We start from the raw sequence: 27,744 nt of genomic DNA on the forward strand, positions 1-27,744 counted from the left end.
ATGAACTTGATCAGCAACGATACTTGGGTACATTGTGCTATTCAGACGTTGTTCCTCACGAATTAAAGGGCCCAAATCATGCCAGGAAAACATGCCCCAAACTATAACACTGCCCCCCCAGCTTGAAGGGTTGCACTCATGCATGTGGGGTGCATGCTTTCATGCTGTTTCTCCCAAATCCTCTCTCTGCCATCTGCATGATGCAACTGGAAACGTGATTCATCGGACCATATGACTTTTGTCCAATGCTCGACTGTCCAATCCAGAGGTCCTCAAACTTTTTAAACAGGGGGCCAGTTCACTCTCCCTCAGACATTCCACACATGCGCACTGCGGACCCGGGACGAGTGGCTGCTAAGCAGGACAGGCAGCGGCGGCAAAAACACCCGGCGGGCCGGATAAATGTTTTCGGTGGGCCGCATGTGACCCACGGGCCGTAGTTTGAGGACCCCTGGCCAATCCTTGTGTTCCTGTGCGAATTGGAGACATTTTATCGTGGTAACTGCAGACAGCAAAGGTGTTCGAACAGGCCTTCGGCTTCCATATCCCATACGATGCAGTGTACGGCTAATTTGCCTACAAATGTCAGGTGGTCATAATATTCTGGCCACTCAGTGTATAATCCTTCATTTGGAGAGTCATAATCCACATTAGCATATTAAAAGTTCTCAATTCCTATAGTAAAGAAACTAATTTAATTTAGTATTTACCATTTTTTTAAAAATATATTTTATTGAGTTTTTACAGAGAGGAAGGGAGAGAGATAGAGAGTTAGAAACATCGATGAGAGAGAAACATTGATCAGCTGCCTCCTGCACACCTCCTACTGGGGATGTGCCCGCAACCCAAGTACAAGCCCTTGACCGGAATCGAACCTGGGACCTTTCAGTCCGCAGGCTGACGCTCCATCCACTGAGCCAAACCGGTTTCGGCTAGTATTTACCATTTTTAAGTGTACAGTTATGTGGCAGTAAGTACATTTACATTGTTGTACAACCATCACTATCTGTCTCTGGAATATTCCCATTTTTTTTAAACAGAACTTTTTAAATTTTTTTTGCTAGACATCTATAAACTTTCCACCAAACATTCTTTGTGAAAAGGTAGAGTGAGGAAGGCATTTACGAGTAGGTGAAATAGAAGCTAAGGAGTTGAAGGATTTTACAGAATGGGATCTTTTTGAAATAGCTTCCTGCCTCAGTCATATGAGAATCTGGGTTTAATGTTTATGTTTGTACCAAATTATTTCCATGGTGGTAAAAGCTGCAGTAAGGTACCTGATTAAAACAAAAGTAAGGCTGAAAGGCATATGGACTGTGGTTGGGTTGGACCAGTGGTTCCCAGCCTTTTACTGATCATGCCCTATATAAGCATCTCTAAAATCCTGATGCCTACCCCCCTCCCCCATGACATACAATTCTTATTATTCAACAAGTGAACTCCTATTCATGTGGAGGAAGCCTAAAAGGCCATTAACTTGATCTAAACAGAGAACATGGTATCCTTGAAAGAGAAAAGTAAAAGTACAAAAGGTCAGTTGAAGTGCGGAAGAAGAATTCACTAAGAAATTGTTAAAAAGAAATGAAGGGATATAAAAAAATAGCAAGTAAAGTTTTAAAACATAATAGAGAACTGAAATGCATAAATATGTCACAATATATATTTATATACTGTATGTGAGGCCCCTAGAACCATAAGAAACGCAAAAAATTCAATGTTAATAACATTCTCAAATTGCCCCCCTTAAAAATCAAATTGCCCTACATTGGGAACCACTAAGTTAGACTATAGTTTTAGTTCCTGTCTTCTCTCTTCATACATCTACTATCTTATCTCTAGCTTCTCCCTCTCACCTTCCACTCCTCAACCCCATTTAGACTATCGCATACAAGTTATGTCTTGCTTCCTCATCTATATATTTTCTTTCTTCCTTGTTTATGTTTTGAAATGCAAAGAAAGCAGGAACTAATTTGGAGTTTTTTGTATTAGGTTTGGTCATATTAAAACTTGGTATGGAGGCCAGGAAGCCCTGAATTATCCTCTTCATTCTAGTTCTGCTAGAGGCTGGTGCCTTGTTAGCTGTCTAGACTAAGCCCAAAGAGGGGTTTGATTGGAAGATAGGGTCTTTGCATTTTCTAGCAATATATTATGAGACAGTGTTCTGAAGAGACCTGTTATAGGATCAACCTCAGTCACTTTGCTTGTGTGCTTTGGTGTGTTTGCTCAGTTTTAAAGCATTGGTTCTCATGTTTTACCTAGTAAAAGCATTAATTCAAGAGAGCTAAGCCAAACAATTTTGTTTCCCCAGGTTGGTATTTCTTTGATAGCAAGTGAGTCTGCACAAGAACCTAATTTGTATTATTTTCTGTTGATTTTCTATTTTGGTAGGAACTTGATCTCAAAATAGCAATTAAGTCTTGTCGCCTAGAGCTGAGTACCAAAAACAGAGAACGGTGGTGCCATGAAATCCAGATCATGAAAAAGTAAGTATACTTGACTTATATTTCTCGAGCTTTGCAGCCCAGCCAGAGAACATCATAGAGGAGGAGGCCAGGAATCCATTCTTCATAGGATCTTTTTAGGAGTATATTTTTCTATTTTTCATTAAGTAGATGTGTTCTATTTCAAATAACAGCATCACATTATGACTAATTTAGTTTAAAAAGTCAGCTAGGTATTATCAGATTCAGCTCTACGAGTACAGAATATGTTTCTTCTGGATCTTGGGGCAGTGCTCATCTATTTAACTTTCTAGTTAAATAACAATAACTATTCTCATTTCTTAGTTTCACCTAGTTTTGATAAATAGGGTATCTATTGCTTTATAAAAATTACCCCAAAACTTAGTAGCTTAAAACAACAAACATTTAGAATTTCACAATTTCTGTGGTTTAGGAATTTGGGGATGACTTAACTGATAGTTTTAATGAAGATCTCTCCTGAAACATCCCAGAATGCTGAGTGGAGTTTTAGTCATCCAAAGGCAGTGTTCTGAAGAGACCTGTTATAGGATCAACCTCAGTGGGGCTGGAGTATTGAGTGGGCCTGGAGTATCCACGTCCAGGCTCATTTATATGGCTATTGGTTAGAGGCATCAGTTTTTCACTATATGGGTTTCTTTATAGGGAAACTTAAATGTCTTCATGACATGGCAGCTAGCTTTCTCCAAAGTGAATGATCTGAGAGGGAGCAAGATGAAAGCTGACATACCCCTAAAGATCTTTCCTCAGAAGTTGTGCTCCATCCTTTCTGCCACATTCTGTTTGTTAGAAATGAGTCAATAAATACAGCCCACACTCAAGGGGAGGAGTTAATCTCTTAAAGGGAGAAGTGGACATATTTTAAAACCTTCACGGGTAGGATTCGAGCTGCTTCATAAATAATTCTTCTAGTTATCACAGCAACCCCTGTATTTAGGTATTATTGCTATTTTATAGATGAGGAAGTTGAAGCTCAAAGAGTCATAAAATTGGTAGGTAAGAGATTCTGGCTTTGAAATAAACACTTTCTGACTTCGATATCTGTTGTCAATTCACTTTAATGCTTTTCAAACTCAGAATTGCCAGGAAAGCTTGGTAAAAATATAAACTTTCAGGTTCTACATATAGAGATTCTGTTTCTTTAGGTCCCTAAGATCTGGGAATCTATTGCAGTTTTGAGATCCACTGCATGATGATGATGATGGCAGCTGGGATGATATATTTTAAGTTAAAAAAAGATGTTAGAAAACAATGTATAATGTGATAGAGTGTTTATTGAAAAATATATTTCTGCGCAACATTAAAATCTGGAAGGCAATTTGCCGAAATTTTTATAGTGTTCACCTCTGGGTAATTCTGTGACTATGGGAGAGGCAGCATGGTATATAGGCTTTGGAGTCAGACTGCCAGATTTTAATCGTTATTTGACCACCTTCTTGCTGTGTCATCTTATGTTACTTGGCCAATTTGTGCTTTAGTTTTCTCCTGTGTGATGAGACTATTAATAATTCTACACATAATAGAATTATATGACAAGTAAGTGCGCTAATGTATATTAAGGTGCTTACTACTTTGCATATAGAAGTATAATTGTAGTAATAGTGATAGTATTTTTATTTACTAATTTTTAATTATACAAATCATGCCAACCTTTCTTTCCTCCCTGCCCCTCAGTTAACTACCATTTCAAACCCATTCCCTTTTTGTTGGAAAAAAAAGTTGATTATAATTTTTTCCCCTTTTTGTTAGGTTGAACCACTCCAATGTTGTAAAGGCCTGTGATGTTCCCGAGGAACTGAATTTTTTGATTAACGATGTACCTCTCCTAGCAATGGAATACTGTTCTGGAGGAGATCTCCGGAAGGTAGTGTGGATGTTTTGAGATGATGAGATAGTAAATCATAAACTTTAACAGTGTTTGAATCACATTCAATATGATAATCTAGAATAAGTTTCCGTAAACTGCAGTGGCAGTGCTGAGTAGTTGTAACAGATACCACTGACCTTCAAAGCCTGAACTATTTATTGTCTGTCTCTTTACAGGGAATGTTTGCTGACCTCTGATTTAGAACATGCATTCCTTTGTTAGTGGTGGTGTTTCTAGGGTGGGACTATATTCGTGGTGTTAGATTAAAACATCAATGTTTAAGGTGTTTATAAAAAGTCCCCCTGCCTCCATCTTGTCTATTGTAAATAATGCTGCTATGGAACCAGAGGCATGGATACATGAAACACTGACAAATATCGGGGTGAGGGGGGTGGTGGAGAGGACTGGATAAAGGGAGGTAAAGGAGTTAGCTAAAGAATATATATGCATAGTCCTTGGACACAGACAGTAGTGTGATGAGGGCCAAGGGAGTAGGGGGTGGAGGCTGGGTGGTGGTGGGCAAAGGGGAGAAAATGGGGGACATCTGCAGTAGTGTCAACAATAAAAAATTTAAATAAAAATGAAGGTGTATTTTTTTCAGTTACAGTTTATTTTCAATATTTCATATTGGTTTCAGATGTACAGTATAGTGGTTAGACAATTATATACTTTACAATCCCCTCGATATTTCCAGTACCCCACTGCCATCATGCATAGTTATCATAATATTATTAACTCTATTCCCTAGGCTGTACTTTACATCCTGTGACTGTTTTATAATGACCAATCTGTACTTCTTAATCCCTTCTCTTCTTTCTCTCAGTCCCTCAACACCTCTCCTCAAAAAGTTTTTTCTTTTGTATTGCAAATCTTTCTTTCCCATCTTCTTTTAAATCTGCCATATGGATTTTTTTATATACATATCTGTGAGATTTTTCAACCTTTTTTATTTCAAATATTTGATCTTTACTTGTAAGCCTTGTCATGAAATTTACATGTTCTCTGTGTGGATTTGGTAATTTTCCCCTTTCTTATATTTTCTTAATCATGACTTATTTTCTTATTTGAATATTTTCTTAGAGTATAGTGATTAATGTGTTACTATTACTGCTCAGCAGCATTGGCAGTATACATTTTTAGTCCTTTTTTATTTTCTTTAGCTACTCAACAAACCAGAAAATTGCTGTGGACTTAAAGAAAGCCAGATACTTTCTTTACTGAGTGATATAGGTATGTAATCAATATGAAAATACCATCATGATTTAATACCAACTTGGTTCATAAAAGATTCTATATGCTACTATAAAGCATAGATTTTAACATCTATAAGAAATTATCAGAAAATTTTAAGTGTTATTGTTGATGCTAAATTAAAGCTAGGATATTTATTTTTTGTTTTGTTTTTGGTTAGGAGTCAATTTTTGGCTAATAGATGCTCCAGTTGCTGACAAAAATGGTGTTATATGACCTAATTTAATTTTGCTCTCTCTCCCTCCTTAATTAACATAGTAATTTCATTTAACAGTGGCATTACATCTGTTAAATAGGTTGTCAAGTCAACTCTTAGGGTGATATCTCTTTTTAATCAGAATAATTCCTGAAAAATCCCTAAAATAATCAGTACATAGGCTCTTAGAGCAAGCTCAAAAGCCAAGAATATGTTTTCCTATGTATTTTCATTTTGCTTCTTTCCCTGGGTCATGGAGGCCAAAGCTTAGTTGAAAAGGGAGGGAAAGGCTACAAGGATAAGTATAGGGTTTTTCTAAATTGCTTTTTCCATTTCTTTTTAATGTTAATTCTCATAAATTAAATGAACATATTTCTGTAGTATTTGTTAAGTATTACTGGATTTTCTGTGGAGAAAATCTTAACTGCTGTAATATTAATTGAGTAGTTATGATGGTCCCTATAAATTTGAGCATTAGAGAAGTACACATTATGAGATGATTTTTTTTAATTCAGTGTTTTCTCTTACCTCAAATTACATTTTAAATTTTACTTAGGGTCTGGGATCCGATATTTGCATGAAAACAAAATTATACATCGTGATTTAAAACCTGAAAACATAGTTCTTCAGGATGTTGGTGGAAAGGTAGGTGAAAACTGAAGAAATGTTCCCTGACAGTTGAATACAGTATCCCTGTGGTAGTTAGCCTTTGAAGTTTGGTGCCCTTCCATAGCGCTCTTCTTCTACCCAGCCCTCACTATACTGAACTGTGGTTGTTTCTCTCCTCTGCTGCCACTGTAGCTCTGTTAGAGAAGGAACTGCACCTGTCTTGTTCACTTCTGTTTTTCCAGCACAGTATCTAGCAGAAATGGTAGGCAGTGAGTAAATAATTTATTAATCCTTACAAGGCACATTAAAAAGCACACACATGCATCCTGGGTCTGCTTTACTTAAAGGAAAAAAAAAAGCACATTTACTTAAGTATGTTTTATATATTTTTTTAAAAACCTCATTCTCCACAAAACCCCTAAGTTCTATATTTAATTAAAAATCAAAACTTGATTTCTCAGATTCTTAAATGAGTCATCTTGAGAGGAACCAAAAATTGTGAATTGATTCCTGAAATATTTGTTTTTATCAGAATAATTTGAGCCGTTTGTTTGTTGTTAGCACTGAAGTTCCATCCCAATAAAGATGTAAAGCCAAGACTCTAAACTTTGAATTGGATTGTGTGGTCTTATGGTTAGTTAAGATGATGGTTAGCTGGAAGTGATGAAACCTCGATGATGCTTCTTCCCTTAGGAGGCTTTCGTGTGTGCTTGGCACCAACTATCTTTCCTTTCTTTTGAATCCAAAGACTTCAGCATATTTTTGAGGTTAGATGGGTATTTACTCACACTGATCCACTGTAAGATGATATGCTGCTTCTTCCTTTGGCAGTCACCTTTACCTTTGCCTTTCAGTATAATGGATCAAGTTTATTTTGAATATACCAAAATAAAAATTGATAGCCAATCTATATTTAGTTTTTATCACGTACAGGCACTGTGTTAAATTATTTTGGGGGGCTGTTTCTTTGAATCCTAATAACAGTTCTGTGAAGTAGGGATTGTTGGTCATATTATATAGGGAATCAAGAGACGTTTAGGTAACTTGATCAAGATCATAAGGCTAGCTAAGTGGTGGAGCTCAGGCCTGAATCACATTTGTGTTATTCCAGAGCTCAAGCTCTTCACCATCACCCTCTCCAGAACCTTATCAGGACATTGTTGCCTTTCCACTTCAAATTTCTCAACCATTTAATGCTATTATTTTGTAGATTATACATAAAATAATTGATCTGGGATATGCTAAAGATGTTGATCAAGGAAGTCTGTGTACATCTTTTGTGGGAACATTGCAGTATTTGGTAAGACATGTCTTGTTTCTTTGAATTTAAGTATTCCAAATTACCTTATTTATGAAGGTCATAAATATACATAGTAGTTCAAAATAAAGTACCTTTCTCTTACAATATCACATTTGAAGCATTTCTTTTCTTTTTAAGGCCCCAGAACTCTTTGAGAATAAACCTTATACAGCTACTGTTGATTATTGGAGCTTTGGGACTATGGTATTTGAGTGTATTGCTGGATATAGGCCTTTTTTACATCATCTGCAGCCATTTACCTGGTAAGAAATGGAAGAGTACTTCAGTGTGCTTAATGTGAATGAAAATTTTCAGTAACTTGCTTTTTTTCTCCTTTCTTTAAGTGGTATAATTTCCTTTTAAACGCATAATTGAATAAAATGGCAAAAAGCTTAGAGATTTTTTGTGAGTCAGGTTGTCTACTGAGGTAGCTTTTGTTTTTTTTATAGGCATGAGAAGATTAAGAAGAAGGATCCGAAGTGTATATTTGCATGTGAAGAGATGACAGGAGAAGTTCGGTTTAGTAGTCATTTACCTCAACCAAATAGCCTTTGTAGGTGAGTATATTTCAGTTCACCTCAGTTTCTTCAGGGTTGTAAAAGGGCAGTAGAATTGTCTGTTTCAAGTATTATCATCCAGTAGTACTTTCTGCTATGATGGAAATGTTTTATATTTGCTGACCACATTAGGTTCTTGAGCACTGAAAGGTGAGTGATATGATTGAAGAACTAAATTTTAAATTTTATTTAATTTTAATTAACTTCAGTGTAGATGCAAATAGCCACTTGTGACTAGTGGCTCCCATGTTGGACAGCACAAGTCTAGTGGAAACAATAACTGCTGCCATTCAGTTGATTGGCTTAGTTGCTAAGAAGACTCTTGAGATACTAAAGTAAATGTGTCCCTTGGAGAAAAGAACTGGACTTGCCTCTGGAGTTGCCAGCAACTAACTTACATATGTGGGTTTTGGTTTGTTGTTTTTTCTTAGAGAGAGAAAGGGAGAGAGAAAAACATAGATGTGAGAGAGAAACGTTTGGTTGCTTCCCATATGCACCGTGACTGGGGATTGAACCTGCAACTTGGATATATGCCCTGACCAGGAATCGAACCTGGACGGGACAACATTCCAACCAACTGAGCTGCAATGGCCAGGCTGGGTTGAATTATTTATTTTTATTATTATTTTTACCCAAGAATATTTTTTCCATTGATTTTCAGAGTGGAAGGGAGGAGGAGAGGGGAGATGAGGGGAGGGAGCGAGTGGGGGGAAGGGAGAAAGGAGAGAGAGAAAAATTGATGTGAGAGAGACACACCAATTGGTTGCCTTCTGCAAATGTCCCGAATGGAGCCAGGAAGGACCTGCAACCCAGGTATGTGCCCTTGACTGGGAATCAAACCCATGACCCTCTGGTGCATAGGCCGGCGCTCTCACCATTGAGCCATGCTAGCCAGGGCTATTTTTATTTATTTATTTTTTAGCCTTAACCAAGGAATGAGAGAGAGAAACATTGATCAGTTGCCTTCTGCATGCATCCCAACTAGGGATTGAACCCCCAACCCAGGCATGTGCCCTGACTGGGAATTGAATTGTTAACCTTTTGGTGCCCAGGATGATGTTCAACCAACTGACCCACTCTGGCTGGGCCATTTCATGAATTATTTGAAAGTAAGATACAAAATGGTACAGACAAGTAATGAGAAAGGAAACAGACAACCTATAAAATTAACTTTTTTACAGTACTAAAGGAATATTGGAACAAGGATTTTCACCCTTTTGTATGTTTTGTAGTTTAATAGTAGAACCCATGGAAAGTTGGCTACAGTTGATGCTGAGTTGGGATCCTCAGCAGAGAGGAGGACCTATTGATCTTACTTTGAAGCAGCCAAGATGTTTTGTATTAATGGATCACATTCTGAATTTGAAGGTTAGTTTCTTATGAATGGGGTCTATTTCAGAAGACTTGCACTAAATTTAACAAGTTTATTTGGAAAATTAGTATTAAATATATTTTAATAGTCTTTTCCTGATGCTTATTTGAAAAAGAAAATTATTTTTTTAGAGTAGATGTGTTTTTATTTTTTTAGTAAGCCTTCTCAGTTTTACTTTTAAGTGGTCTTTGCTTTGAAGCATCTTTTGGATTTTCCCCTTCCTCAGATTGGGGCCTCATTCATTTAGGTCTGGACTTGGTTTGGTGAGAAAGGTTTCTACCTGCCTTACATGCCTCTATAGTTCTACCCATTTTATAATCCATGCAGCATGAACTGCCCATCTCATCTTTTAAAAATACATTTTTATTTCCCTGTCCAAGAAACCAACATAGTTCTTCCTTGCCTACCAAGTCAACTTTAAAGATTCCCTTCTCTTCTCTTTTCTACCTTCTTTAAACGTAAAGGGTTATTATATATTAAAGGAAAGTTAATACTTTACCTCTGTAATAAGCATTTCCAGCAGATATAATTTTAATCTACAGGGGTAGGCAAAAATAAGTTTACAATTGTGAGTACGTGAAACAGAGTTTATTCTTGTAATATCATTTCCTTATTAATTATTATACTTCTAATTATTCTTACTCTTATTCTTATTAACCCGTTTTCCCACCCCCGTACACTGTCAATGTGAAGCATTGGAGAAACAAAGCTATTACTTTGTATAGCTTATCTAAGGACAGTGGGAGGGAAAGGATTTAAAATCATGTTAAAAAAACTGGCCTCTAACTCCGTGGCCTCTAACTCTTGGTTATCTCACCTAACTCAGCTTCACACTTAGTTGGCCTGTATTAGGCTACCCCTACCTTCAGTGGGTCTTTAGGTAAGAGTATTTTCTTTTTCTTTTTTTTTATTGCTTAAAGTATTACAAAGAGTATTACATATGTTTCCTCCCCCCGCCCCCCCTAGTATTTTCTTAATCTAACTTTGGGCCCTTAAGATATATCACTGCTATGGGATTTGGTTTCCTTATCCTATATAATAAAAACCTAATATGCTAAATGTCTGACTGTTCATTCGACCGGTCGCTATGACACGCACTGACCACCAGGAGGCAGATGGTCTGACTGGTAGGTTAGCTTGCTGCTGGGGTCCAGCCAATTGGAACTGGGCGAGACGGGCTGCACACGCCCTGGACAAATCCATGCACTGGGCCTCTAGTCTGAAAAATAAGACTGATAATACTTCTTGTTTAAAGAGAGGCCTATCTTTTCTATCATAATTATTTCTTGAGACAATGTACGGTAGTCAGTTATCAGCTGTGTGACCCCTCAGAGTTCTGTTTTTTCCCTGCCAAAATGGAGATTAGAAGATCTAATTCATGGTGTTATGTTAAGTATAACTTAGCTAATTAATGGGATGTTATATTAGCATAAAGCACTTAACTCTGTGGTTGGCATCTATTAGGTACTTCATAAATGGGAATGTTTCCTTCCAGGTCTGTGAAATGTTTCTAAGAATAAGTAAGTGTTGCCTTTTTAAATTGGGGGTTTTGTGCATTCCTAGGACTTTGTGCATCCCTAGAATTTGAAATTTTATTCCTTGGAACTAACATTTGTTATAGTAGAAAAGTAAATTCTTGAGTTTTCACATGTCATCTTATAATTATAGAAGGAGATTACGCTTTGGAAAGTGATTGAACCTTGCATAGAACAAAGATAATGCCTTTTGCTCATATTCCCTTTATTATCTTGCCCTGAATTTTTTATGTAGCAGGTGGTTAATAATCATTTTTCTTTCTTCTTATATATACAGATAGTACACATCCTAAATATGACTTCTGCAAAGATAATTTCTTTTCTTTTACCACCTGATGAAAGTCTTCATTCACTGCAGTCTCGTATTGAGCGTGAAACTGGAATAAATACTGCTTCTCAAGAGCTTCTTTCAGAGACAGGAATTTCTCTTGATCCGCGGAAACCAGCCTCTCAATGTGTTCTAGATGGAGTAGTAAGTAAATTTTAATATATCTAAAATTCTAATATAAGAAATCTGTTTGCATAGAGAGATTGCATGCCCTGCATTTTTGGATGTGTATTTGAAATCCTCTGGGGGATTATGCACATCTCATAATTCTTTTACTTTTATCCCATTCATTTCTCCTACTGCTTTGCAAGATGAACAAGATAGAAGTGAAACATTTGGTATTTTGAATGTGCTATGACTTTTTCTTTGGTGCTAGCTCTCTCCTCCTTCTTTTTTCCCTTTTTGTAATTGAAACCTAGAATCTTAAAATTAGACCAGCAGTCTTATAGGTCCTGCCAGAGGATAGGTGGATGATAAAATATGATTGTGGTCATGACTCTTTTTTCATTTTATTTGACTTTATTGAGGCATATTTAAATATTAAATAGCTTATCCATTTCAAGTGTATAATTTAGGGTTTTTTTGGTTTTTGTCTTAGCAAATTTACTTAATTGTGTAGCCATCACCATGAATCAGCCTTAAAACATTTCCATCTCAGTAAGATTCTTCATGTTCGTTAACTGTTAATCTCCATTCTGCCCACCGAAGGCAATCACTGATTTACTTTATATATCTATAGATTTGCCTTTTCTTAACATTTCACATAAAGGGACCATACAACCTATAGTCTCTTGTGTCAGACTTTTTAAGGTTCATTCTTGTCATAGTATGAATCTGTACTTCATTCCTTTCTATTACTAAATAATGTTCCAATTATATGGGTATATGTTGTTATGACTTTTTTTGCTTTTGTCCTTTTGGGTCTGGTGATTGTTTTCACTTTAACCCATACTAAAGTTATTTATTTTTCCTAAACAAAGTATGCTAATGAACATTGACTTTGTTCATTTGCATTTCACTGGTACTTGGAGAACCTATGATTATCAAGTGTATTTTAAACAATTGTTTCTTTGTTTTTCAGAGAGGCTGTGATAGCTATATGGTTTATTTGTTTGATAAAAGTAAAACTGTATATGACGGACCATTTGCTTCCAGAAGTTTATCTGACTCTGTAAATTATATTGGTAAGTCTAGTTCATTTACTGACTGAGATTTAAACCTGAAATGATATCATTTGATTGAACATGATTAGTAGAAATGGTTTTTGGTGTTTTGTTGTGTATCTCATACTTTAGCTTCTATTTATGGGGAAAAATTTCTATAGTTTGGAATGTGAAAAGGTAGGTTTTAAGTCACCACCAGATCCCTCATTTGGGAAAAGACTTACTTTCCTCAGGATAGTCCTCTCACGGATGAATGAATCTCCATTATTCTTTAAGCCTACTTTTAGTTTATTTTTCATTATTTAAGCATGCTCAAATATTTCATTTTATTCTATCAATACTGCTTAATGTTCAATTGTTTTCATTTATTCTGTGAGAATTATTCTTTACTTTTGAAGAAGGTAGCTGTCAATTTCTATCTACCCCAAACTAAAATCAAGCACAAAATTGTAAAATCAAGAAAATTGTGCATAAGGGCTAAAATTATTTAATCTTTCTTTTTGTTACCTTTTAATTAGTTTTTAAAGGACAAATTTACAGAAAAAAAATGTAGTAGTACAGAGTTCTCATGTTATCCCTCTCCTCATTTGTAACATCTTACATTAGTGTTACAATAAATGAGCCAATATTTATTATTAACTAAAGTCCATATTTTATTCAGATTTCCTTAGTTTTTATCTGGTGTCCTTTATCTGTTCTAGGATCTCATCCAGGATACCACATTGCATTTAGTTGTCATTCTCCTTAGACTTTTCTTGGCTGTGACAGTTTCTCAAACTTTCCTTGTTTTTTATGACTTTGACTGTTTTGAGGAGTACTGGTCAAGTATTTTGTAGGATGCCCCTCTGTTGCAATTTGTCTAATTTTCCCCCCTTCATGATTAGACTAAGATTATGGGTTTTTGAGAGAAAGATCACAGAAGTACCATTCTTATCTATAATAATAAAAATGTAATATGCTAAGTAGACTGGACGTCCTCCTGGACGACCTTCCAGATGAAGCTGGGGCTGTGATGGAAGCCCAGGTCCCAGTGCCTGTTGGTGGCCAGAGGGAAGCCTGGGTCCCAGGTGCCGGAGGGAAGCCATTGCCCACAGCTGCGGAAAGGAAGTCCTATTCTTGCATGAATTTCGTGCATCGGGCCTCTAGTCACATTATATAAAGGGTACAAACCATCAACATTATGTATGCTGTTTTGTGATCCTTGATCACTTGGCTAAAGTGGTGTTCGTCAGGTTTTCCCACTGTGTAGTTCAGTCTCCCCCGATCCTCCTTCCAATGCTGTACTCTTTGGAAGGAAGTCACTATGTGGAACCCACATTTAAGGAGTGGGGAGTTATACTCCCCTTCCTTTAAGGTAGGACGCCTACATAATTTATTTGAAATTTTTCTGGATACAAGATTTTTCTCTTCCATTTATTAATTTATTCAAGCATATCAATCCTAGGGGGCCAGTGCATAAATTCATGCACCTTGAAAGGAACTGTGGCTCTGAGGCTGCGGTAGGCACAGGGGCGGGTCTCAGCCCATCCTCCGTGCCCCCGCCCAGCCCCTCCTGCCACGCCTCCAGTTCCCATCCTGCCAGCAGCCTCGCTCCCACATGCTGATGGCGCAAGCCCTGCTCCCACCCACTGAGGGCATGGAGTGATTGGGGCCAGTGCCAAGAGCAAGTGTGAGCGGGGCCGGGGCCATCAGTGGATGAGAGGAGCAGCTCTGGCACCATCACCGGTGCAAGTGGGGTTGGCTCCAACAGCAGGTGCGAGCGCTGGGCAGGACTGCGGTGCAGGGGAGCAAGGAATTTTCAGTAACCACCAGAGGCTCGCCCCAATGACAGCGACCAGCACCCCACCCTGGTCTGGTGCCCCCACTCATCTGCTCCTCCACCATCCTGCCACGGCCAACGCCCGCCATGTTCCTGCACGCCCCCTGGTGGTCAGCACACATCATAGCGACCGGTTGTTCGGTTGTTCCGCTATTTGGTCTATTTGCATATTAGCCTGTTATTATATAGACAGATAGATTCATAGATATTTATTTTATACGTTGAATTTTAATCTCATACTAGTTTATTTTATTAAAATCGCTGCAGCTTTGGCCATTAGAAGTTTTTTTACTTTTTAAAAATATGTTTTTATTGATTTCAGAGAGGAATGGAGAGGGAGGGAGAGATAGAAACATAAATGATGAGAGATAATCATTGATCAGCTGACTCCTACACGCCCCACACTGGGGATCCAGCCTGCAACATGGGCATATACCCTGACCAGGAATGGAACCATGACCTCCTGGTTCATAGGTCAATACTCATACCACTGAGCTATGCTGGCCGGGTGAGAAGCTCTTTTAATTGGCTTCCTTGCCTCTTTTACTTGCCTTATCAATGAGAATTTTCTTTTTTTAGTACGTCCTTACTTCCTGGCACTATACAATCTATTCCAGGCTCAACTTGTATATTTCCTGCCCCAGTGCTAGAATCAGCCATTTTTCCAAGATACTTTGGTACCTTTTTTGGAGAACAGTATTAGAAAACAATTGGGACACTAGGTGTGCTTCTTGCTACTGGGCATGATTTCTTAAGTCCTTTCAGACTTTAGAGAGAGAGAGAGAGAAAGAGAGAGAGAGAGAGAGAGATTGAAATTGTTTATTTTGGCCAGGCTTCCCTTCAAGACTCTTTTTTAAAAAGTGTTTTGTTTGCTGTAGGAAACCTCAGCAATAAGTGTGATCATATAAGAAGAAAGATTAATGAAGGCTATTAATAATTATTAGGGAGGCAAAGATTTTTCTAGATATGGAACTTTGTATTTTTGAAGTCTGCTTCAGATAATCTGTTTTTTCATTATGAACCCTAGTGTAGCAACTTTTCTCTGAAAGTTGTCATTTGAAAAGAATAACAGTATAATTGCCACCTTAGAGTATAGGATAACTCTTTCACATCTACATAATTTCAAAACATTAAAATGGCATTTCATTGAACTTAACAAACATCCACACTTGCCATGATTTTAGAAAGTAGTATTCCCTTTACCAAAGAAAGAGCAAGAGAATTATAAATAGATAAGAAAGCATATCTTATTAAGTTGCTATTTACTCTGTATGTTTTCCTGAAGCTGAGTTGGTAGTTCAGGAGCTAGCAATTTATTATTCAGAGGCAGAAAAGACCATAGACGATTGTGGAAGAGATGGGACTTGATTTAAAAATTGAAAGAATAAAGAATTTATATTAGCAAACAAAAAAAAAACAGTATTCCAGGTTGAAGGAAAGCAAGAAAAAGAAACAGATTATAGGAATAATCGCAAGCTTTGGGATTATGTAGTGATTATGTCTTATCTTTATTTTCCCTTGTATCGGGAACAGGGTTTGTGTATTACAGGTGCTCAGTAAATGTATGTTGAACTGAATGAAACAGTGACAAGTGATTCTTTCTAGAATCCATGGGAATGATATTTGTAAGGATTGGAAATCAAAGAATGATTAATGAACTCTAAAATCTTAAAAAGTAACTCATCTCTTTTTCTCTCTTACCTATAGTACGGGACAGCAAAATACAGCTTCCAATTATACAGCTGCGTAAAGTATGGGCTGAAGCAGTGCACTATGTGTCTGGGCTAAAAGAGGACTACAGCAGGCTCTTTCAGGGACAAAGAGCAGCAATGTAAGTGGATTCTGTTGTTTACAGTGACAACGTCATGCACATTAACATTCAAGAATTAATCTTGCCAGTTTTCATAAATAATTTTTCATGCAATACTAAAATATTGGACCAATTTGAAATGTAATTTTCTGATCAGACTTATAGACTTCTTACTAATGGTATGAAACCATTCAGTTGCAATGGCTTGAGAGTAGTTTTTGAGCAGAACATCTTAGTATAAAAGAAACTGTGTTGCCACAAACAGAAAGTCTTTAGAGACTAGATTCTACAAATCAGCTATTTCTCATAGATTGGTAATAGAAACTTAGGCATTGGGCTTATGGCAGTATAGTTTTTAAATTTTTGTTCAATATTAATGAAATGTTAATTTTTAAATTTTTTTTGGCTATGGTTTAGGTTAAGTCTTCTTAGATATAATACTAACTTGACAAAAATGAAGAACGCTTTGATCTCAGCATCTCAGCAACTGAAAGCTAAACTGGAGTTTTTTCACAAAAGCATTCAGCTTGACTTGGAAAGATATAGTGAGCAGATGACTTATGGCATATGTAAGTTTTGGGGTAAAGTATTTGAAATAAGGGTCTAGTCTTTTGAAGCCCTCTGCTATTTTGCCTCCTTGCCTTGTATCAATTGTTTCTCTTGCATTCAAGATTAGAATAAGAGACATGTTTGTTTTGAATATTAGCTTTTATTTTAACATTTAGTTGAACAACTTAACAGGAATCTTCCCCTCCCCCAATTGGACTAAAGTTAAGTTGTTTAGCTCCTGAAAAATACAGAAGTGATTTAAGAATTTATGATTTTCAAGCTCCATATAAAAAACTAGAGGCCCGGTGCACGGATTTGTGCACTGGTGGGGTCCCTCGGCCTGGCCTGTGGGGAACAAGCCAAAACCAGCTCTCCAACATCCCCTGAGGGGTCCCGGATTGCGAGAGGGCGATTGTTGGGTGATGCACCCCGGAATCGGGCTCCTTCCTCTCTGGTTCCAGGTGTGTCACCCAAGACTGCAGCTGTCAAGTCACCGCAGCTTGGCAGCTCCTGTGTTGAGCGTCTGCCCCCTGGTGGTCAGTGCACATCATAGCTACCAGTCAGACATTCGCTTAGGCTTTTATATAGATAGGTAGATACAAAATACATATTGGAGTGACTTCTTAGCCAGGGAAATCCTAAACTACTTATCTTTCTGTAAATAACAACACAAATAATTCTGTGTTTTTCCCCAAACCACCTACTATGTAAGTCCCACTTTTTTATTTTTCAGTATTTGACTTCAAGCTTATCTCCCTTCAGATACACTAAGGAAATGTAAAGAGCAGAGTTAAAATCAAATAATAAATTGACGAGGTCACCACCAGCATTTCTGTTTGTTTTTTCCATTGAAACAAATCCTTTTTTTATCTAGTTTGTATACTTGTCTTGAATAAGGTGTGTGTATCTTAGAATAAGTGATCAGCAGTGTCCAGGTGGGTGAATAAATTTACCCACTAGAGCTGGTTATGATTGATGTTTTATTTCTAGTTATGTATTATAGGTATTCTGGTTAATGGCAAAACATTATTTCATCAAATTATCTTGACTTATCTTGTCCGTTGTATATCTGATACAGCGGTTAAAAGAAAGTAAAGTAGAAAGAATCCATATCAGCTCTATTTAAGATTAAATACATAGGTATCCCCCCCCCCCCCAAAAAAAAGAGTGAGGTAGACATACATGTGCTGATATTAAAAGATCACTTGGATCTTTAATGGCAGTGATGTTTTAATTTGGGGAATAAAAGCAAAGAAAGGCAGGCATGATAGTCTCACTTGTGAAGGAAAGGGTATGTGTCTGTATAACATTAAATTAAGATCCCATAGGATGGAGTGTGGAGAGGAGGAAGAGTTTTATTTTTTATATCCTTTTGTAATGTTTGATTTTTAAAAAGTCATTTTCATGTATCATTTAAATAATTTTATTTCTTCTTTTGAAAGAGAAAACCATCTGTATTAGTGTCCTAGGGATGCCATAACAAATTACTATAAATTGGGTGGCATAAAATAACAGGAATTGCCCAGCTGGGTATGGCTCAACTGTTGAGCATCAACCCAGGAACCAGCAGGTCACCTGTTTGATTCACAGTCAGGGCATATGCCTGGTGGGTGTGCAAGAGGCAGCCAATCAATGATTCGCTCTCATCACTGATATTTCTATCTCTTTCTCCCTCTCCCTTCCTCTCTGAAATCAATAAAATATATATTTTTTAAAAAAACAAACAAAAAAAACCCCAGAAATGTAGCATCTGACAGTTCCAGAGGCTAAAAGTCTACTCTCAAGGTGTTGGCATGACCATGATCCCTCTGAAACTTGTGGAGAAGAATCCTTCCTTGCTTCTTCCTGGCTTCCGGGATGTTTATCAGCAGTCTTTGGCATTCCTCGGCTTGCAGCTGTAGCTCTTTAGTCTCTGCCTCTGTCGTCAAATGGAACTCTCCCTTCATATATCTGCATCTCTGTGTCTCTTCTCTTCTTTTAAGGACCCTAGTTATACTGGATTAACTGTTCACCTACTCCAGATTGACCTCATGTTAATTTAGCCAACTATCTGCAGTGACCCTATTTGTAAATAAGGGCACATTCTGATGTACTGAGTTAGGGTTTCAGCATAACTTTTGGGGGGGACGCAACCCATAACACCATTTTTGATGTTGACAGTCAGGGAGGTGGGTAGGTCAGTAATTAAAACTATGACTGTTTCTGAAATAACCAATTAAAACTTTTTTTTTAGCCTCAGAAAAAATGTTAAAAGCATGGAAGGAAATGGAAGAAAAGGCTATCCATTATGCTGAGGTAAAATCACTGAGCGTGTTCTGTGTGTTTACTTATTTCTGAGGTCTCCCTTAGAAACTTTCTTTGGTTTTGATATGTAGAGTATCTTTCATGTCATTCCTGAATATCAACTACCTATAGTTGATATAGTGGAAAAAAAATAAAGGTGTTTTGTGTATATAGTGGATAAAAATAAAGGTGTTGGACAAATGAGACTACTAGTAAACTAAAGCCTCCATGAGCTTCAGTTTCCATATTATATTATGGGGACTATACATACCTTTTCTAGTAAGGTTATGCAGATTGAATGGTAATAAGTAATAAGTGGCAGTTATCACTGTAAAAGAACAGTGATATACGACTGGTTTAGATAGGATGGCTGCACATCCTGATTTACTTAGGTCAGTCCATTTGCACCTGTCTTGCCATACTTATCAGTGGTACTTTCATTGTCAACGTTATGCAGGTTTGGACAATAAATTATATATTCACATTAGGTATAGGTTATTCTCTAGGTGAGAGATTCCTTCCTTGCATTTGTCTATGGTCCTACTAAATTGTTGTCCTTTGTGTGAAAACTTACCCTAACAACACGGGTGGGACAGTTAGTATCCTGGGGTGGGAAATCCAGTGTCTTTATCATTCTTATTTCAAGGCAGTTGGGAAGAAGAGGCAATGAAAATCATAGAACTGAGATGAAGTGGTTTTGATGGTCATTTTCTTTCTGTGTTGTTAGTGACACATATTCTTTTACTTCTCATGAGGAGAAAGCAAATGCTAGTAGTTTACTGTTGTTAGGAGAGAAAAGTGAGAAGCTAGGAATAAGTATGTTCTCGTGTGAAAGATTGTCAGAATCTGAAAGATAAAAGACTTACATAAAATCAGTATTTCCTATTAAATCATTTATTTCTCCTCTTGAAGAGTCATTCTTTGTCTGAATTCTTCTCTGTATTGTGTGGTGGTGAGCCTGTCATTCCTTTTACGTTTCATCGTACTGTAGGTAGGTGTCATTGGATACCTGGAGGACCAGATCATGTGCCTGCACACTGAAATCATGGAGCTACAGAAAAGCCCTTATGGGAGACGTCAGGGAGACTTGATGGAATCTTTGTAAGGACATACTCATGTCGTTGGTATTGGTATTTATAATTTTTTGTAGCAGATCACTCCTTCTGTGTATTTCTGGCATATTTAGTCTATATGTGTTTATTTTCAATAGTTTTCCTTTCCCCAAATATCTTGGCATCATTTTTAAAAAGGAAGTTTTTTCTTCATCACTGGAAATTTTGGAAATAACTCTTAGGGTTGACCTCTGCTATTTTAATCAAAGAATCTTTTCAATGTAACTGTTAAGAATTTTTCAAGTATTCTAAGTTACAAACTATTTTCCTACTTACCATAGGTATTGCTTATTAAATGCCCTAAATGAGGTAAACTTCCTAAATGTTTGGATTAGAAACTTCAGATATTTGTCTCTAATCACAAGCCATAATTTTTGCACATTTAAATGTTTCTGGTACAAGGATCAGATATGTGGTGGTAGGCCACAGCAGATAAGAAGTGTATTACACTTTGCATTTTAAGATCTTGCTTATCACTCAGTGAAATTCTCTATAAAATATTCGTTGGAAATATATACTTTAAAATTGGATCATTATTCTCTTCAAATAATATTATTCATTTCAAGTTGTGGGTTATTAGAGTCATTAAATTATCTTCACATAGAAACATATTTTCTCTTTTGTAGGGAACAGCGTGCCATTGATCTGTATAAGCAGTTAAAGCACAGACCTCCAGGTAAGACACTTTCATCATAATACACAAAGGCATTTTAAGAAACCATCCCCAGCCTAACAAATCCTAGGGATTAGATTTTAAAACAGCTGCAGAATAAGTTCCAGTTTTGGTATTGCAATTGAGATATTTATATGTAACAGCTTTTAGTTTGTGAGAATTTTAGAGATTAGGAAGGCAAAGTTACAAGAAAATTGAGATTAAAAAAATTTTAAGGAAAACTTGAAAGGAAGGAATAAAAGAGGGAAAGGGGAATTCAAAGAGGAAGAGGAAACAAGCAAATGTGGGAAAGTTGGAAAAAAATAAGTGCTGCTTAACACATTTCGTACCGCTCAGGAGTTTTCTCGTGTTTCGCGCGCCATCTGTTAAGGACCACTCACGAGTGTTCTAGTTTTTCACGCCCATGGATAAAGGATATCAACCGAAGGACTTGTATGCATGCATATAAGCATAACCAATGGACATAAGACACTGGGGGGTAGGGGAGGCCAGGGGATTGTCAAGGGCGGGAGGAAAAAAAGGACACATATGTAATACCCTTTGTAATACTTTAAGCAACAAAACATTAAAAAAAAACAAAAAAAGGGGCAAATCTAGATTCTAGATTCTTATGTAAATTTTGTTTGGTCCCTCTTCATAGAGGAAAATGTTTTACGCAGTACCATACATTAAAAAAGTACTAGGAACTTTGATTGTTTAATTGTTTTTGTAAATAAAAATGTTATAATTATTGAAAAACAACACCTAAAGTGCATTATGATGATTTAAATAACGTGCAGTTTGCCCAAAAACGTGCGGTCCCTGGCGTATGTCTTAGAGATTTCTATGCGGTACGCAATGTGTTAAGATTAGAGAGGATGCTAGGGAGTTGATGCTACAGGTTCAGGTGTGGAATGGTCAGAGAGAAGGCTCATGTGCTGGGCCAAAGCAACTTACCTTGAAAATGAGGCTTTCATCTAACCTGGTCACTGGTTGCTTGCTTCATTGGCAAAACAATTCTTTTTGAACATCTGTTGAATACAGAACATAGGCTACTGGGGATTGGGAATTGGAAAGCTTGAATTCTAGATTGGACATTTTCCTGGCCAACTAACTTGGGCAAATTACCTAATCTCTCTCCATCTCCTTTCCCTTTTCTGCAATATGGGGTTGAAACCTAGCTTTACTAACTCAGTGCGTGTGTGTGTGGTATTGTATAATGCTTTAGAAAGAAAAAGTATTATGTACCTTCAAGATAATAACCTTTAGTTAAAAATTGAGTTGTTTTGAAGGGTCCTTTCATTAGTGTATGAGATTTGGCTTAAGTCAGCTAGCTTTTTCTAAGTTTTTATGGGCAGTGAACAGATGAATAAACATGAAAATCCAAGCAATCTAGTTGGAGCAAGAGCCTCCTTCCTTCGAGGCAGTGAAAGTTATCCTGTTTCTAAATAAATGATGTTTATTACCCAAGAAAGATTGATCTCTTGGCTAAAAGGCTGCATGTGTCTGAGGCTTGGGTTAGTATGGGTTAAAGGTGGCTGAGGATACAATGATAAATGTATATATCTATGTATGCACGAACACATACTTTTAGATATATAATTATATACATATAATCTTAAAATCATCTCAGTTTTGGATTTAAGTGGAGATGCTATCAATTAAAACTAGTTTCAGATTTTTAGGCATTTTTGTTTGGAGGCTGACATGTTCATGCAGAAGAGAGGTTATACCCACTGACTGAGGTCTTTTATAGATCACTCCTACAGTGACAGCATGGAGATGGTGAAGATCATTGTGCATACTGTGCAGAGTCAGGACCGGGTTCTGAAGGAGCTGTTTGGTCATCTGAGGTAGAAAAATAATTTTATTTCCTATTCAGAAGCCAGGGTATTTTTATCAGATTCCTTCCAAAGTATAATATTCCTTTTGATAAATACATTAGATTCAGGAAGAGTTCTGGCAGTGTCTTGGGTATCTTGACCACCCCTGTGTACATTTAGGTGTCCTGTCTTTGTGCATTGCTTTGGAGATCAGACATTAAATATGCCTCTGATTGTGGTTTATTTACTTACCAGGGTTTGGGAGTATGTTGTAGAGTCTTGGGGGATGTGTAAGGGTCTGACTTTGATTTCATCTCTCTAGCAAGTTGTTGGGCTGTAAGCAGAAGATTATTGATCTACTGCCCAAGGTGGAAATGGCCCTCAGTAACATCAAAGAAGCTGACAATTCTGTCATGCTTATGCAGGAAAATATGGCATCTCCTTAAAATTGCCTGTGTAAGTAACTTTTAGTGAATTATTTAATGTGACATTGATATGCTCTTATTCCCTGCAAAAGGAATTTTTGTCAGCATGACCTGGGTCCTCTTGAATGTATATATTGTGTTGGGTTGATGCTTGTGTTCTTTGCTTGGTGTCTAACAGCAGTTCAGATGAAGGACTTCATGATCACCCTTCATTATCTTTCCTTTCCAGTCTCATGTTTTTATACACCTCCAAGCCCTAGACCACTGTGGTATCCCAACCTGATTTGGGGTTAGACATGCCTGACTAGTTAATCCAAAAGATCTTTTGTTCAAGTGGGTTTTTTTTTCCTTCCAACTAAAGTGGAATAAGGTGGGTAGATACATTTGGTTTTAGTCAATGAAGAATGGGCTGGGGACAGGATAGTGATATGTAATACCACGACTGGAAATAGTTTTGTGCAGAAATACTCTGGGTGTACATATAAGTTGTGATAGAAATGTCTTAGGAATATGGTAGGAAGTTGTTTAAATTAGTGAAGATGCTTGTCTATAATCTTTTTTTTTTCCCTTCAGACACAGAGTTCGGCTCGGTCCCTTGTAGGGTCCAGTCTAGATGGTGCAGTAACTACCCCTCAGGCATCAGCATGGCTGCCCCCGACTTCGGCAGAACGTGAACATCCTCTGTCATGTGTGGTAACTCCTCAAGATGGGTGGGTTCACTTTGTAACAAGATAGTTGTTTTTATAAGCAGTGATAGGAATGAGGCAGTAGAGCATAGTGGTTAAGGCATAGTCTTCAGTGCCCTATAGACTAGGGTTGAGTCCTGACTGTCCTTTTGTAATAACCTTGTGCAATTAAGTTAACTCTTTTAATGTTCACATTTCCTCATCTGCAAAATGGGAATTGCTGTGAAAAGTCAGTTAGACAACAAATGTAAAGTACTGGGAAGTAAATATGTATTCAGCAAATGTTACTTATTAGTTCAATTCATATTCTAAGTTCTCTCTCTGTTATTGGCTTATCAGTTCTTTTACCCAAACTTTATTCTTCCCATAATCATTTATCTCTGAGAAATTTTGCTGTCCTTTTGCATTTATCATTTTGGGGTCTTGATCACCCTTCTGATAAATGATTGAGTTTAATCTACTGTATTTTATAACTTAGTGTTTCTAACATCAGACTTTTTTAATGCCTTAAATCAGTTTTGCAAATAAGAACTGAAGTTTGAAGCCCTATATTTTCTTTTATTAATTCCTACTCTTCTGCTAAAAGCTGAATGACTATCCATTTCTGTTATTTTTCTCAGCATAAGATGTGCCGTATCCAGAGCCAGTGGCTCTTTGCTAGCTTGTGTATTGTCGCTTTTCTCACAATTCATGGAGACCTCTACAGCACCAGCATTTCCTGGAAGCTCTGCCCATAATTAGTTTTGCAGAAGTGCAGCCATGTTACATCACTGCTCAGGAGGTCATGCAGTTTGCATATTCTGTACTCTACTTATATGAGAGAAAAGCACATGGCAGGAAGGCAAGCTGATAACAGGTATTTTATTTTTTTAAAGAAAGCAAGTTCCAGGTTACATCTTGGGGTCATTGTAGATTTGACCCGGTATATAATACACCCACAGCTATAGCACAGGCTATAATCAATTATATAGACTTTCGGAAATAATCTCATTAATCAGAGTTAAATCATGTAAATTTTAATAAATTACGAACCTTTTTGCTTTGATTAAAGGCATGTAGTTTTGTTAGGGCATGCTAATGGTCCCAGATGTCAACTTTATACAGTGAATTTCAGATTTGAGGTTGTGGTTATTTGCAAAACAAAATTCCTGTATCCGACAGGAATTTTAAATATACTTTTCAGTAGGAATACATTATAAAGAAAAACTGATTTCAATTATTATGTGGTACTTAACCTCCAGGGATTGGGAACTGTTGACCTCAATTTTTCCATCCGTTGAAAGGAGCTGAATTAGAATTTAGTTCTAAGCTAATAGTGGCCATCATCCATAGCCTCAAGCTGATTCTAATAGGGTAGGAACTCTGAGGGGTGATAAAAGGCGAGAATAGGGGCCATATGGAAGAGGAAAGCATGGAAGGTGGAAACCAGAATCAGGATTGCCTGCAAATGTAAACCAGGAATCTTCTAGGTTCTGGTCAGCTCCCCTGTCACACTGTTTTCTTCTGCTCTCCTCAGGAATCAGCTTGCTTGTTTCATTTTTTCATTGCTGTCATCTGTAGTTTCCAACCAGCTTTTCACCTTCCCTGATCTTTGCAGAACAGATTATACTTTTGTATCTTCTCCCCTGCATTTCTTTCTCTGAAAAGTCAGCATGGTGATGTGCTTCCTAATTGTAATGAAAGGGAAATATTCCAGAAACAAAAAGAGATCTTTTATCTGTCTGTGCCACAAGGACCTACCTCCACACTCCCATCCAGTTTGCATTTCTGGGGTAGGGTGTGTGTGTGTGTGTGTGTGTGTGTGTGTGTTGTATATAAGTGTCACTTTCATTTCAGAGGAAAATCAGATTGGAATTATAGTGGGCTTATTGTTAAAGCTGGGCAGAGGCAACAATTGGAGTAATAGGACTATGCCTCTGGGTGGGAAGGATGAGGAAACTGAAGCCTACAGGAATCAGCTGCATTGGGGTGTAGGGGTGCAGGAAGGGCATTGATCATCCTGACCCTAAAGACCAAAAAGTAGAGAAAATTCATATGTTCTTTTGCTGAATTTGAAAATGTTTTGTTTTTTCATTTCACAGGGAGACTTTGGCACAAATGATAGAAGAAAATGTGAACTGTCTTGGCCATTTAAGCACTATTATTCATGAAGTAAATGAGGAGCAGAGCAGTAGAATGACGGTAAGTTTTATATGGACATGGATGTGTGTTTTAGGTATTTTGCAAAGGGTTTAACTTTCCTTAACTGGCATTTGGGATGCATATGAGGAACAGAACTGAGAGGAAAGAGAAAGAGCATTTGAGGAATATCCTTGACCTCAAATCCCCATCTTGTCTTACTCATGCATATACTAGGATTATGTTATCAATAATCTTCAACAGTAGCATTTTTGGGCAAATTAAATGGTTAATAAACTTTCTTTGCAATATGATCTCTGAAATTAAATGGTTTGTACTTTTCTGCTTCAATTATCAATTTTCTCCAATAAGATGAAGCAGTATTTATATTTGAATTATAATTAATTCAAATACAGTAACTGTTGCATACAAATGAATACTGTAATTATAGTTGTAATTAATAGAAGTATTTATATTAATAAGATTTAGTTATTGTGAATTACTGATTTAAAACTTGGAGAAACTGCAATAAAATGTTTACTGGATTAACTTTTACTACATTTAGTCTCAACATCAACTCTTTATATTTCCTCTTTAATTATTTGCTTCAAATATTTATGAAAGCTCTGAAGTATCTTTTTAATTAGCAGAAAATAAGGCAAACTAAATTCTAATTGCAACTTATTTATGCTTTTAATTTTTAAACTTTTGACTATAAAATGTATGGACATACTTAGAAAACTTGCAAAAATGAACACCCAAAACCTACCACTTATAGTTAACATCTAATTGTAATTTTTCATGCCTGGTTTTAGAGTCTTGATTGGAGTTGGTTAACAGAATGACTTACCACTTATTCACTGTGCCCAAACCAATGGAAGTTGCTGCTGCACATGTTCGAAATTTGTTTTTTCCCATGAAACCATTCTTCAAACACCATTCAGTGGAAGAAATGGCTGTGATCAAAAACTACATATGGTTTTACAAAGGCTATATTTTGGCTTTGGGTAATTTTAACTCCTGAACAGATATAATTTTATGTTGGTGAACTTGTTTAAAAACTACAGCTAGTTAGGAGCATCATTGCCATCTATTTGTTTTTAAACTTTGTAAAACATTACTTATTTAACTGACTAAAAATACCTTATAACTTTTGGACATAAGGCCAAACATAATATATACAGAGAAGAAACCTCAATGTGTTCCAAGTACACATTGTCTGCCTATGTTTCTGTGGCAGAGATTGCTCACAAGTAAAATTGTACTTCTTGAAAAATAAACCCTACCTCCTTGTGTTGCACTCAACAGTGGTCTTTCTGGCATCATAAGGAGTTGGGTCAATCCCATTTTCAATTTTATTACACATTGGACAGTGCATCTGTGCCTTCAATACCAGTGGACTGTCCAAAGTGTGCTATGTGTATATGTATTTAAGATGTACATTTAGTAATATCAAAGAAGAAATGTTAATTTATAATGTATTTGAAAACGTTTTTTTCATTTGTAAAAATGAGTCATTTGTTTTAAGAATCTTACATGTCTTGTCATACCAATATAAAGGTCTGCACTCCCTTATCTGTAAATCCAAAATCCAAAAAACTCTGAAAACAAGGTTTTTCATAAGCTTGGTGACAAAACTCATTTGCTTTCAAATCCAACTTGAACTGACAATTGAATCAACTTATCCCATCTAGTGTGAATCTTCATTTATTTTGCTGCAAAAATATTAACATGTTTAATTATTTAGTGGGGAAGCTGCTGCCATAGACTGTGTTGGGTGTGTATGTAGTATGCACTGAATTACCTTTC

The 27,744-nt window shown here is 36.9% G+C and overlaps 1 protein-coding gene across 1 annotated transcript; it reads left to right on the plus strand.

Moving 5' to 3' along the window:
* CHUK (conserved helix-loop-helix ubiquitous kinase) lies at positions 1-27,744 on the plus strand. The gene is given in 22 exon segments (XM_006756559.2): positions 1-27; positions 2,389-2,483; positions 4,230-4,344; positions 5,508-5,577; positions 6,351-6,439; positions 7,614-7,703; positions 7,842-7,966; positions 8,153-8,260; positions 9,493-9,628; positions 11,445-11,639; positions 12,577-12,679; positions 16,185-16,308; positions 16,705-16,856; positions 19,070-19,131; positions 20,111-20,220; positions 20,858-20,907; positions 22,640-22,736; positions 23,029-23,130; positions 23,132-23,162; positions 23,705-23,841; positions 25,899-25,998; positions 26,751-27,744. Coding segments are annotated over 22 exon segments (2,148 nt in total). The 3' UTR covers positions 26,781-27,744.

Source organism: Myotis davidii, unplaced genomic scaffold (genome assembly GCF_000327345.1).
Source record: "Myotis davidii unplaced genomic scaffold, ASM32734v1 scaffold332, whole genome shotgun sequence".
Lineage (NCBI taxonomy): Eukaryota > Metazoa > Chordata > Mammalia > Chiroptera > Vespertilionidae > Myotis > Myotis davidii.